The 14,343-nt window shown below is 40.0% G+C and overlaps 1 protein-coding gene across 2 annotated transcripts in view; it reads left to right on the top strand.

Moving 5' to 3' along the window:
- The window catches only part of SEMA3E (semaphorin 3E), a 146,427-nt gene extending 138,073 nt beyond the window's left edge, over positions 1–8,354 (top strand). For both annotated transcript variants that reach the window (XM_054188496.1, XM_054188495.1), the window contains 3 exons: positions 1,446–1,513; positions 3,060–3,199; positions 5,173–8,354. In XM_054188496.1, coding sequence (XP_054044471.1) covers positions 1,446–1,513; positions 3,060–3,199; positions 5,173–5,625 — 661 coding nt within the window. In that variant the 3' untranslated portion in view covers positions 5,626–8,354. The remainder of the gene's footprint in view (positions 1–1,445; positions 1,514–3,059; positions 3,200–5,172) is intronic.
- Positions 8,355–14,343: the final 5,989 nt, after the last annotated feature.

The following is a 14,343-nucleotide window of genomic DNA, read 5'->3' as shown; positions in this document are numbered from 1 at the left end:
ATCTCAGCTTCCATTTAATAACATGCATGTATTTTTAGTGCTTCTGCCTAAAAGGCCGACGTAGTCCTCACTGAATTTGCAGATTCCCCTGAGACAATGGCAAAATGTTGGCTCTGCTATTCTGAATACCAGTAAAACTTAAAGATGTCCTGTTGGTCCGCCAGCACACCTGGATCAGAATTCCCTACGGGTGACAGAACTCAGAAAACAATCACTGTCTACTTCCAGTTTAGAAATGCAATGAGTAACATCCACGGGCAAGACCTTTAACTAGTATAAATCTACAGAGTTTCAATAAATTAAATTTGTGCCAAATAAAATTCTGCCTTTTGTGTTCACATAGCACTGGAGAAAAGCATTGTTTAAGCAGTAAATGCAAAGAATAACAAAACTGCTTGGCTTTGTGTGTTTCTATCATGTGTGATTTATACTGCACACATACCTGCTGTGTAAGGTTTGCCGCATTGCATATTTCTGTTAGTCTGTTATGTATGACATTGGTAATACTGTGTAGACTGGCTCTTTATGCAAATATAGGAAAGGTATCCTTAGTACAACTAAATCTCAGGTTGTTGGAAAAACTACATCTGGCAAGATATGGCATTCCAAAAGGCTTTTTTGTTTCCCTAGTAAGCAATCTTAATTTTATTTATCAGGACTCTCAGAGCAAAAAGTTGCCATACAAAAGCACGATTCTTCTGGGAATGCACCGTACAATTATGGTTTTCATTATTTTTCTGTAAATGTATATACAAACCCCAGAGCCCAAAATTCACAACAATTTTTCTGTCAAAAGTAATTGTGTTATTTCCAGGTCTCAGCCTAGGGCTCCCAGGTTCTGACCACAGCTCTGCCACTAGCTCAATTTCTAGGCATGGGCAAGTCACGAATATGTCTGTTTCCCTATTGAGAAAAATGAGTTTTACAACTATCTGCTACACTGATGTAATAAAATAAAGTATTTGCTCTGTGCTTGAGATTCCCAAGTGAAAAAAAAAAAATAACATGAGAGTGAAGGATAAAAGAACTACCATTCACCTACATGGCTAACTGTTCTAAATTTAAAAAGAAAAAATTCCTTGGCTTCCAGAGAGAGAGAACCCAAAGACAGGCTACAGGTCCCTTTGACTCTTCCTTACACTGAATGTTGCCCAGTTGGTTCAGAGAATCTCATTTTAGTATCTATGTGTAGTTATGTATGAACTGGACATATAGTTGTGCTTTTTCCCCAGACAAGTATGTTTCTTTTTTTCAGACGTGTGATTTCCAACAGGTTGAGTAGAAAGAAAATATCCATACATAAATGAGTACTTCTCACAACAGTACTAAATTTTTAGGAATCAGGATTTAGCTCCTTATGGTTTTAATGAATGACACATCATAAACCCAACAATCTGTAAGCTAAACATGTTCATCTCAAACAGTTCCATTTTTTTCCCCTCCAGACGTTTCCGCAGACAAGACGTTCGACACGGAAATGCAGCGCAGCAGTGCTTTGGCCAGCAGTTCATCGGTAATCTACTCACACGTTTACAAATTGCTAGCAAATGCCTGGAGCAGAGAGCACAGACTTTGCCAAGAGTATGAGCCAGACCATGATCTCACCTGAGTTTTTTTACTGGCTTACTCCTTATAATAAGGAATTATGGTAAATTATAAGAGTCATGGGGATGAGTCCATGTTATCCAGGTCTAAGAATGACACTCCTTCCACACTGTTCATGGAGTTCTGCAGCCCTGTCATTCAAACTAGGGATGTGGCTAATGCATCTCAAGGGCTTCCAACGGAAACGCAAGTGGAGAGATGGAGCAGGGATAAGAAACAACAGGGCTGCATCCTGAAATGTGTATGAAATGCTGCCAGGACACTCAGCCAGAGCTGAGGGAGCTCCATAGCACAGACATGGGCAATGACATGTCAGAACACAAATGTGTATTTATGATCATTATCGAGATTTGTCCCAAAAAAAGATAGATTACTGTGTCTAATGCTGTTGTCCAAACCTTGGAAAGTGATGATTTCAAAGACTGGTCTTGGGAAAAGCAAAACAAACAGAAAGCAGTTGCCTGGGCATCCTCAATATTTTGCAGGATAACACCCAATGCATTTAAAAAGAAAAAAATCAAATATAAAAAGTTCTTTCAGATAGATAGTCACAGAAAATATATTTTAGATATTAAATATCAGATAGATATCTTACCAGAGAAAGGTTCATTAAAATTGGACACCATTGGAGGATATAGTAGATTTTGAAAAAGTATATTCCAACATGAAATATTAATCATACAGTAAGTTTGAAATGCAACAGAGAAATCACAATGTTACAAAATCCTGTATTTTTTAGGGTATAAAACTGATTGGTCTCAAGAATATTTCTCACTGCTGTGGAATAAAATTATTTCATTAATGAGGCAATTGGTCTCCTCCAGTATAACATCTAGTTTATCTTCCTCCAGATGTTTTGTTGGATGGAAAAGCAGAATCGAGATTTGATTTATGTCATTCACCTTGCTTTTATTAGCACCCTTGGACCAAAACTATACATTCATTTTGTACATGGATATGTATAATATTGGTTAGGGTATTTATAGTTTTTAAGAGTTTCATTCTGCAAAAGGCTATGTGCTCTCATTTTTATCCCTAAAAATATTTAATTATTTATTATATTTAAGCATGTATTGAATCCTTCTCTTTCACTGAATGAAAATGAAATAGATGAACTGTTCATAAGAACCAGGCACAAACAATTAGCAGAGTGAAAGCCTGAGATCTGTTTCTCTGTGTATAATCTAAACTGAATCATGGCATAATTTGGTCTATTTATCTTATGGCCAGATCCTGTGAGAGTCTGAGATGATGGGAAAATTCACTTAGCAGGTCAGATGTCCCCTAGACACTACTTTTCAGTCATTATCTGGTTGGATCTGGATTAAGCATCATTCTTAAAAGTAAATGTACTCTGAATATGGAGCGTAACTGTCCTGGTTAGAGGTCCAAACCACAACGGTAACAAGAATTGGCAGAAACGCATACTCTTAAAACATTTATTTTCCTTCCAGGTGAAGTCCTGGAGAAGACTGAGGAGCGACTTGTTTATGGAATAGAGTACAACAGCACACTTCTGGAGTGCACCCCTCGGACCTTACAAGCAAAAGTAATCTGGTTTGTCCAACGAGCGCATGAAGCTAAGAAGGAAGAGGTAAATATTCTTATAGCCTAACCTTTTAACTAAAAGAGCCCGTGCTTAGGAATATTACATCTTCACTGAAAGGCCTGTCCTCAGTTGCTGAAATGTACATGGGTGTAAGGGAAAATCATATTGTCCATCTGCTCTCTTGAACTAATAGACCTGAGAATTTCATCTGGGGTTTGCATTCAGCATCTTGAATACAGATGTTAGAAATGTAGCAAAACTTGATTTAAGATCTCAAACCAAAAGAGAATCCAACACTTCTCTTGGTATGTTATTGCAGAGGTGAAATGTGTACATATTACTCCCAATCTTAGTCTAGTTTAACATCTATTCATTCTTGCTGTCTCACACATTACATGACAGAACCTTCTCAAAATGGGTGTTCGTGGATTGTCTGCCTCTTTTACATAAATTTCCCTATTATGAAACAGACTCTAACCTTCCAGTGTGTCTTTATACTACTAGGGTGAATTTGTTTTAATGTTTCCTCCTGCAAGTTATTCCATTTTTCATTAATAACTATATAGTCATTAAAAAAAGATAATTTCAAGCAGAGAGAAGCAGAATAATAGTCACAGAATCACAGAATAGTTTGCGTTGGAAGGGACCTTCAAATATCATTTAGTCCAACCCCCCTGCCATGGGCAGGGACATCTTTCACTAGAACTGGTTACTCAAAGCACCGTCCAAGCTAACCTTGAACACTTCCAATGATGGGACAGCCACAACTTCTCTGGAAAACCTGTTCCAGTGTCTTACCACTCTCAGACTAAAATATTTCTTCCTTATGTCCAATCTATTTCAGTTTAAAATCATTATCCCGTGTCTTATCACTACAGGCCCTGGTAAAAAGTCTCTCCATCTTTCTTATAGCCCCCCTTTATATATTGAAACACTGCTATATGGTACCCCCAGAGCCTTCACTTCTCCAGGCTGAACAATTACAACTCTCTCAGCCTTTCTTCACAGGAGAGGTGTTCCAGCCTTCTGACCATTTTCATGGCCCTCCTCTGCAGTCACTCCAACAGGTCCATGTTCTTCTCATGTTGGAGGCCCCAGAGCTGGACATAGTACTCCAGGTAGGGTCACACAAGAGCAGAGTAGAGGGGCAGAATCACCTCCCTTGACCTGCTGGCCACACTTCTTATGATGCAGTCCAGGATACGGTTGGCTTTCTGGGCTGCGAGCACACATTGCTGGCTCATGTCCAATGGGCTGCGAGCACACATTGCTGGCTCATGTCCAATTTCCCATCCACCAATATACCCAGATCCTTCTCTGGTAGGCTGCTTTCAATCCATTCATCCCCCAGTACTTCTCTTCTGCTTTATATTCAGCATCTTATAGTTAAATAGAAAGATGGAGATTTCATTCTCCTGGGCACTTCTGCTGGCTGGATTAGACAGCTCGGTGCTTCCTGCTTGCTAGCATCTGCGAATGCATCACAGTTAATAACTTAGCTCTCAGGAGCTGTGGGGGAACTCAAACACCACACTCAGAACTGAGGCTTTAAGATTGCAATGCTCCTGCAATTAGAAATAAAAATATCTATGAGTGCCGCCTCAAAAACATTTGTCAATGTATAAGAGCATTCACAGGGACAGTTATTGGAGGTCATCTGGCAAATGCCCATTTGTTTTCTATCCAGTAGCTTATTTGCACGTTTCAACCTGATTTCCCTCTGAGGTTTAGCCACAAGTGACTAACCCATGCTGGGAAAACAGGAAACTATCTGCTGCGCTATCTGTTCTATCATGTTTGCCAGGTTCTCTAGATCGCTTTCCTTTCACAGATCTACTTCTTTACTTCAAGTAAATATTTTCTTTACTTAAAAAATGTGAATTAAAGGATCATGGATCCCTAATTGTCCTCTCGAAATGTAACATTACATTGATGAAAGTACATTTCAGAAATAACTGCACTGATTCAATGTAATACTAAAGGCCTGTGCTCTATAACTGCATCAATTTGTTTTTTAGGTGAAGACAGATGATCGAATAATCAAAATGGACCTTGGCCTCTTATTCCTGAAGCTGCATCGGCTGGATGCAGGGACCTATTTTTGTCAGACGGTGGAACACAGCATTGTTCACACTGTCAGAAAAATCACCCTGGAAATAGTTGAGGAAGAGCGTGTAGATGAAATGTTCAATAAAGACTATGAGGAGGAGATACCTCACAAAATGCCATGCCCAATGCAGAGCAGTATACCTCAGGCATCAAAGCCATGGTACAAGGAATTTCTTCAACTAATAGGTTATAGCAACTTTCAGAGGGTGGAGGAATACTGTGAAAAAGTGTGGTGTACAGATAAGAAGAGAAAAAAGCTGAAAATGTCTCCATCGAAGTGGAAATACGCCAACCCTCAGGAGAAGAAGGCCAGGATCAGGCCAGAGCATTACCGGTTGCCCAGGAACATAGCTGACTCTTGATGGACAAAAATCCATCTTTGTTTCTGGGCAAAATTTTATTTGGACTTAAGTAAGAGGGAGAAATCAGTCTTGGTTTTGGTAATTGACACAGGTTTATATATATAAAATATCGGGACTGAGAACAAAAATGCTATAGTAAGTTATACTGTACACTCATGACGACTGTTTAGAAGCATTTGAAACAAAATCTTCTTAACTTTCTGATTCTAAGTAGGTCAATGCAATCAGAGTTTTGCATTAGGGAGGACGTGACAATCTTCAGACTTTGAGTGCTTGAATCAGTTTCCTGTGTGGACCATGCTTGCGCTGTATATTGTTGCATATGATGGCATATTTAAGCAAATTCAAATAGCTAAACATTCACAAGAAGATGAAAAGTATAACATGTGTCTCTTCTTCATTTCACAAATTTCTCATGCTTCTGAAAGCGGCACATCTTAAGATCTTTCCTTTTGATTGTGACCTGTCTGAGTTTATCACTGAGAACAATGAGTTGTGTTAATACAGTGTACTGCTATTTCTAAAGATAATGAAGGGAAACTCTATTTACTTCCCACCATTTTTTGTCTTATCAGTCATTTATGAAGCGCAGTGTGCTCTCACGGCTAAATATTATTTCCTAGTAACTCGATGTAAGTCAAATGCATGCTGAGAACACAAAGAGAATAAAATTATTCAACTTATCTATATAAAAAGTTGGAACGATGGTTTAGATAGAAAACGAGTCTATCTTGTCTCTAGTAATGGACGTTGCCTTAGTAATGACACGAATAAGGGGAGTGCCCTCTTGTGGCAAAACAAGGCAAAACCCGATTTTATCGTTATTTTCTGAAGAAATGTGTAAAGCAAAGAAGTATTACCCAGATGCACAGCTGGTTTGTTTTCAACACACACTTCTAGTCTCCATGCGCTAAATCCACAGATTTAGAAGGCAGTGTTGGAAGTCATTTATGCTGGAAAGACAGCATTTAAAGTAAGAAATGTTTTATGCTGTTAAGGTACTTTGGGGGTAAAATGCTGTCATAAAAAGTTAGGATGTAGATTAAAAACAAGAACAGCATTATGCAGCTGTGTCTGATCCAGGCTAATCTTTTCCTGATATGTGATCTCTGGCCAAAAGGGCTGCTTTGCTGCTCCTGTGAGCGATACCAGGAGAGATCAAAGAACTAAGTCACTTAGAATCTAGGTCTTTCAAGATTTACTTAAAAAATAAAAAGAAAGGAAAAATGTCTTTCTGTAAGAACAAGAAACCAGATGCAGAAAATGTAGAAAAACTAGCATTTCACTAAGTGAGAAATCTGATATTACAACATGATTTGGATTTATTTTTTTTTTTAATTGGAAATTTAAAAAAAAAAAAAGATAGGGAAGTTATAAACACAAATGAGTCACAAATTAGTTAACTCTTCAAATGACAACATGATGCCAAGAGTGGAAATAGTCAAGATGATACAGATTTCGATGCCACCAAGAAAACATACAAGGGATTCATCAGCCACAAAGAGGTTCATGTTGACCTTCAACTTCTAATCAGGAAACAGTATTTAACTTAGCGTGAATTCACAGCCTGGATAACAGAGATTTGCTAGGTTTGCTGTGTTAACAAACACAGCAATCAGTGCTCACCCAGTGTTTTCCAAACAGGTTGTGTGTGAGAGATCTCACTGTTTCTGGAGATCTGCAAGCTTTGCTGTGCTCCTCTGGCAACGGGGACTGTCCTGGTGTTTGAAAGGAGCCCGTGGGCACACTGTCAGCAACCAGAGTATAAGGAAAATAGGGTTTCACCTTATGTCGGTATAACGGCAGATAAATCTTTCCGTCAGCCAGTTGTGTTAAGGAAATCAATTTACCTGCGGGTTTTTGCACTTTGTTTAGCTAGATTGCCTGTCTAAGAGATGGGACCAGACACTGTGTGCAGCCTTGCATGAATTCATGTAGTTGCAAACTTTGTTCTGATACGGGAGACTGGGTAAGTTCACTTTTCTGTGACAGTTTAATGGAACTTAGTTGCAGTTAGGATCCTTGCTTGTTTACAGTTATATGGAAAGCGCTAGCACTGAAGGCTGTGTCAGAGAGAACATACACAGAATAAGCATCTCTGATTTATACTTAATCCCCTATACAATCCTTGCTGGTATCCTTGGTGGAAAACTTAAAACATCACTGAAATCCTTTTCTGATGAATTGTGGAGTCCACTTATTTTCAACAGTAATGGGAGTTATATTTTACTTTTTTCTGATTCATTTGCTAGTATCTAGTGCTAAATGTACCATTAATGGACTATTAGAAAGGAATAACAGCATCTCAGCCTGATGGAACAAATGTAACTTTGTGTCTCATTCTCTGAGATTTCAGGTGGAAATCATGTAATATGCAAATCATGATTCCTAATGTAATACAAGAGCGTGTATTTTTAGCTCCCCATCCCTTTAGTGGTTACAAGTGGAGAATTGCATTAAATTTTTATTTACCTTTTAAATTTAAATTTCTAGCTCACACCTTGCAACTTTCATGGTTGCAACGCCTGTGAGAATTCAGAACTACAAAGTCTTGTTCAAAGAGTGCTGTGACATCTATGGAAGAAGAGAAAGAGTGATAATGCATTTTGGAAGGATACGCACAAGTGTGCTCGTACACAGACAATGTTATTTAAAATGCTTCTTTGTATATTTGGGGGGCATTGTCTGCTTCTTTTCATTATGAGTTTGATGTATTTTGTATGTGCATGAAGTGGTCAGATTATAAATATAATTAAGAAACATATTTGGCTGAATTAATCTGTGTTATTTCTCATAACTTCCTTTCACCAGACAACGTGAGTATGTGCAAATCACTAGTCACACGTTGTTATTTACAGATGCCCTTCACCGTGCATTTTATGAGCAGAGATCTCAGATCAGGACAGATGGATGTTAGTATACAGTTGCCAAGTGGGAAACTGTGGCACAGGGTAATGAGTAGATTTAGTCTGTTAATGTCAGGTAGATTTTGGAAAGCTAGGATTAGATCAGCATCTGCTGCATTAATGTATTTCAAGAGTGGAACATGGTCGCTTAAACCCAGAAGATTCTAATTGATGGAAATTCACTGAGAAACGACAAGGGACAAGCCAGATTGCTGTTGGGACATCAAGCCAGGAGAGTGCTAGCCTACTGTGAAATTCCTGGCTTGTATATCTCAAAATAGGCTTTTAGGATCTACAGAACTTTTCTGTAGCATAAAACAGATCTCTTGATGTAGGCAAGAGAGAAAAATAGTTGCCACCCATCCAGGTGCCTGAACAACAGAGTTAACAGTTATATATTCAAAAGTGCTTAGATTAACATGACATAGTTATAGAATTTCTCTTGTTCTTTTATTTTCTTTTAATTTTGGGGGAAAGAATCAATTTTTTTTCCCCTAAAAAAGCAGTCTGTTAGTTTCCCTTTTTAAAAAGTCTATTAATCTCTTTAGTCAACCTTGGAGCAGTGAAGCTGGAGTTATTTATGCAACTTTATGTCTCCGAGTCCAGAAGGCACAAATGCCTCTGAAAGCTGCACTGTCCAGATAAGAGACACTGAAAGTGAGTTTTTCTACATCTGTAACCTAGCAAGATGTCTGCAATTCCTATCAGCCCTGGAATCCTGTTCAGTTCACCAAATTACTGCTTTTAAAGGAGGATTCACGTCCAGTTAACACAAGTATTTATCATAAATGAAGCCATGATTGACAAGTCTTTCCTTTGGGTAATATTTACTTTCCCCACTAGTAATGAGCATTTTTTTTCAATTTTAATTTTTTAAGGAAATAAAATATCTGACTAGCACTATAAACAGAAAAATGGCAGAGCTAGCTATGTCAAATAAAGCTACCAGTCGCTATGAGTTAATCAACATTTCACAGTGATAAATGTATTTCTAAACAAATTTACCAAACATCAACCTAATCCATCACTGTAATCCCATTTCACAAAACAACTTTGCCCCTTTGAGAGATGACTCTTATCTAATCTTGAACCAGGAAATATATTGTTAAACCTTTGCTCATATGTGCTCACAGTTTGCTGAAGTGAGAAGTGCTATGTAGCAGGACTGAGCATGGTTGAATGTAGTTTGAGCATGGGAGCCTTAGCTGCCCAGTTCCTAGATTCCACGAGACTTTTATCCATATCTAGAAAGAGCAGATTTAACTGCAGGAAGAGAAGCCTGGCTCCATTAATTGTTTGGTGAGTCACAGATCCTGTTTCAGAACGTCTGTGGGCTGAAGAGCCATTGTGAATAACTTGTTTCAGTAGACTTCCCCAATTGCAACACCCAGAAAACTCCATTGAGACAAAACATCTCTTTCCTTGTGATGTCAGGTAATTCAACTGCAGAGTTTCATGCCTTTGAGAGTGTTTTTGCACATCTTTGAAAAGCTGCATTTTAAGAAGTGTAGTCTGGGATTACCTTTAATGTGAGTGCATTTGTATATAAATTGTGAGCTCTCGGAACATCTCTAGTCAGTTTGAAATTCATCATATCCAACAAAATCACACATATAGCCCATGATGACTTTATCTCACTCTGAAGAATCACACTCACCCAGTTCCCTCAACATGGTTTTCAAACATATCTGTGAAGGCACATAACAACGTCAATCATCATCATCATCCTCACCATCATCAACATAAGCCTCAAAAGCTGTAGCTCGCTGTCTTGTCCTCTTCCCAATAATGAGAGATGAAATTTGCAGACCAATGGGCATAATTAATGCACCATGAGCATTTTCTGCATTTTAATTTGCTAAATGCATTAAAAAGTGCTATTAATAATTAGAATTTGAAGAATGCACCGTGGACCTTGTTAAATGAAGGTAATGGAAATATTCCACCTGTAGCTTTAACTCAGGCATACAGATCATTACTATTAAATTTACTACATTTTCTTCTGCTTAAACGTGTTACTTTTACTACATTATTATATTGCAGTCATTAAAAATAATGAATATTTTATTGTGCTTTTTATGTTCAAAAGTTGTTTAGTTTCACAACAGCCACCAGAGGGATGAGAATACTTTTTAGTGTCTCTCACTCCGTTGTTTACAGGAGCAGAAAAGGCCTGTGGCCAGACAAAGCTCCCCCTCGATACAATGCGGTGTCGCGCTGCAGCGATGTACAGAGCAGCGCCAGGCGAATGGGCAAGTTAAACCAACACAGTGCGATGCCACGCAGAGATGCCAGCTTGTGCTCCAAAAGCAGTGCGTAAGGGCATGTTTGTACTAACCAACACTGTTTTCAGACAGTGTCAGTTTAGTGTGCATCGACACATCCTGCTCAGTCTTTCCTTCTACAGGGTAGAAACTTTTGGAAGAGGGTAAAAGTGAAAAATCAGAGGTTAGTAAGTCTATCAAGGAATATAAAGCCTCTTTAAGGCCATTCGTGGCCTTGTCAGACTGAGTTGAGAGTGCAGTCCATATTAATATTTAAAGCATAAGAGCCTGTGGTTGTTCAGGCTTCTTTGGTTTAATTCTACTTTTTGTGGGGAGAGGAGGGAAGGTGTTGCGTTTATTTTTTCTTTTTTTCTCCCTTGTAATTGTTGGAGAAAAATAGATATTTTTAGATTGCAATCTATCAGGTCCTTTTTAGATGTGTTCAGTAGGATGAGATGATCCATCAGATTCATCAGATTAATTCTACCATGATGCTTTAAGGTAATCAGAAAGTCCATTTCAAGCTAATTTTTGTCTAAGAGTAAATAGTCCAAAACATCAGAGCTATCAATATAGCTGAAAATATGGTAACTAATTCTAAGCAGTTTTGTCTCGGAGAGTTGACAAATAAAGACAGTGGGGAGGATGAAGTTGATAGCATTCAATAAGAAATAAATATGTACTGGGGAATGGTTTTGGAAGGAGGGGATTTGGAGGGAGGGGGTTTGGGTTTGTTTTTTTTTTTCTTTCCTTTTAAAAAGCAGAAATCATTACATGATGTACTCTCATTTATTCAGAGGTCATTTTTCATTAGAAACTAATTTTATTAAGAAATTATTATTTAGATTTGCTTGGAAAGTAGGGGAATTAGATGCTCACTCACTTTTATACCACATTTCTGTGAAAAAAGCTATTCATAAACCTGAAGTGCAACTTCCAAAGAATACCTGCCTTTCTATCTTCCTGACTTTTAATCATCTTGAAAAAGAGCAGAGATTTTTTTCACATCTAAAAAATATAGAATTTTTTTTTTATGTGCACTGACCTTTTAAGAGTGTGCACATGGTAAAAATTACTTCAACCTCCAGAATATAAAATATTCTCTTGAAATTATGAATGTTCCAGCTTAGAACATTACCATTTCTGTTCTGCACTCTGGCTTTTTGACTGTTTTTCGCACCTTTGTGGCATTGTTTTGTGAATTCCATTAAATGTTACACCAGGCACACAGAACTGTGAGCTGGCAGGTGAATATTCAGTTGTGAGTTATTTATATTCGTGTGGGGTTAGTGGCTATAATGATTTGAGAACTGCTTACCCACAGAAGCTTTTAGAAAAGATCTTGAACTGTGATTTGTTATCATAGTCCCTGTGCCTGGGTGGATTATGAATTGTGGGAAAATTTCTCATTTCTTAAAGAATATGCTCCAGAAAAGCAGAAACACCTCTTTTAGCTTTTGGGAAAAAAAAAAAAAAAATCATCATGTTTCCTATCTCATCTATCCTTTTCAAGGCACTTTAAATGCACAAATTAGGGAACTGCACAGTAGAGGAAACTGTTGCAAGGGTGTTTTTTCTGGGGCTTCTTCGGTGCTTCCCGGCTTGTTAATATGGTCGCCTGCTGTGTCTTTGGTGGTGAACAGTCAGTTTGAGCTAAAGCCCTCCCAGTCCTCTTCTGTAGCTGCCAATGGGGCTGAAGCTGCCAAGACAGTTGCCACTTCTACAGCTTGTGTCAGGGAGCATGGCCCAGTAGAGATTACTGTCACCTCTGGATGTTTTCAGTGTGTTCAAAGTCAACCCTGCTCTGATCCAGGGCATTAGACAACACGTGGATTGTGCAGTCTTGTGAGGGTCATTGCAAAAGGTATATGACAAAAGCAAACAGTGCTGGGTTAGAGGATGCATTGGTGGGAGAGTGTTGGATGTAGGATGACTGGTAGGGAAGCGGATGGGAGATGTCGAGAACCATTTCTCATTCACAATGACTACTTGCAATTCACCGCATTTCATAGAATCATAGAATCATAGGGTTGGAAGGGACCTCTGGAGATCATCTAGTCCAAACCCCCTGCCACAGCAGGGTCACCCAGAACAGGTTGCACAGGAACACGTCCAGGTGGGTTTTGAACGTCTCCAGAGTTGGAGACTCCACTACCTCTCTGGGCAGCCTGTGCCAGTGCTCTGCCACCCTCAAAGGAAAGAAGTTCCTCCTCATGTTTAGGTGGAACTCCCTACGCTCAAGTTTGTGCCCATTACCTCTTGTCCTGTCCCTGGGCACCACTGAAAAGAGCCTGGCCCCATCCTCCTGACACCCACCCTTTAAGTATTTATAAGTGTTGATAAGGTCCCCCCTCAGCCGTCTTTTTTCCAGACTGAAGAGACCCAAATCCCTCAGTCTTTCTTCATAAGAGAGGTGTTCCAGTCCCCTAATCATCTTGGTGGCTCTCTACTGCACCCTCTCCAGCAGTTCCCTGTCCCTCTTGAACCGCGGAGCCCAGAACTGGACACAGTACTCCAGGTGCGGCCTCACCAAGGCAGAGTAGAGGGGGAGGATGACCTCCCTCGACCTGCTGGACACACTCTTCTTGATGCACCCCAGGATGCCATTGGCCTTTTTGGCCACAAGGGCACATTGCTGGCTCATGGTCATCCTGTTGTCCACCAGGACTCCCAGGTCTCTTTCAGCTGAGCTGCTCTCCAGCAGGTCGGCCCCCAACCTGTACTGGTGCATGGGGTTATTCCTCCCCAGGTGCAGCGCCCTACACTTGCCCTTATTGAATTTCATAAGGTTCCTCTTTGCCCAAATCTCCAGCCTGTCCAGGTCTCTCTGTATGGCGGCACAGCCTTCCGGTGTGTCAGCCACCCCCCCCAGCTTTGTGTCATCAGCAAACTTGCTGAGGGTGCACTCTATCCCCTCATCCAGGTCATTGATGAATACATTGAAGAGGACTGGACCCAGTACTGACCCCTGGGGAACACCACTCATCACTGACCGTCAACTAGACTCTGTGCCCCTAATCACGACCCTCTGAGCTCTGTCTTTCAACCAGTTATCTATCCACCTTACTGTCCATTCATCAAGCCCACTCTTCCTAAGCTTCCCTATGAGAATGCTGTGGGAGACCGTGTCAAACGCCTTGCTTAAGTCAAGGTAGACCACATCCACCACCCTCCCCTCATCTATCCATCCAGTCATGCCATCATAGAAGGCTATCAGATTAGTCAGACATGATTTCCCCTTGGTGAATCCATGTTGAGTACTTCTGATAGCTTTCTTTTCCTCCACATGCCTTGAGATGACGCCCAGAATGAGCTGTTCCATCATCTTTCCAGGGATGGAGGTGAGGTTGACTGGCCTGTAGTTCCCTGGCTCCTCCTTCTTGCCTTTTTTGAAGACTGGAGTGACGTTGGCTTTCCTCCAGTCCTCAGGCACCTTGCCTGTTCTCCAGGACCTTTCAAAGATGATGGAGAGCAGCCCAGCAATGACTTCTGCCAGCTCCCTCAGCACTCTCGATGCATCCCATCAGGGCCCATGGACTTGTGAATAT

This window comes from Rissa tridactyla, chromosome 1 (assembly GCF_028500815.1).
Source record: "Rissa tridactyla isolate bRisTri1 chromosome 1, bRisTri1.patW.cur.20221130, whole genome shotgun sequence".
In the NCBI taxonomy this organism is placed as follows: domain Eukaryota; kingdom Metazoa; phylum Chordata; class Aves; order Charadriiformes; family Laridae; genus Rissa; species Rissa tridactyla.
This window is presented reverse-complemented; position numbering and strand designations above follow the sequence as displayed.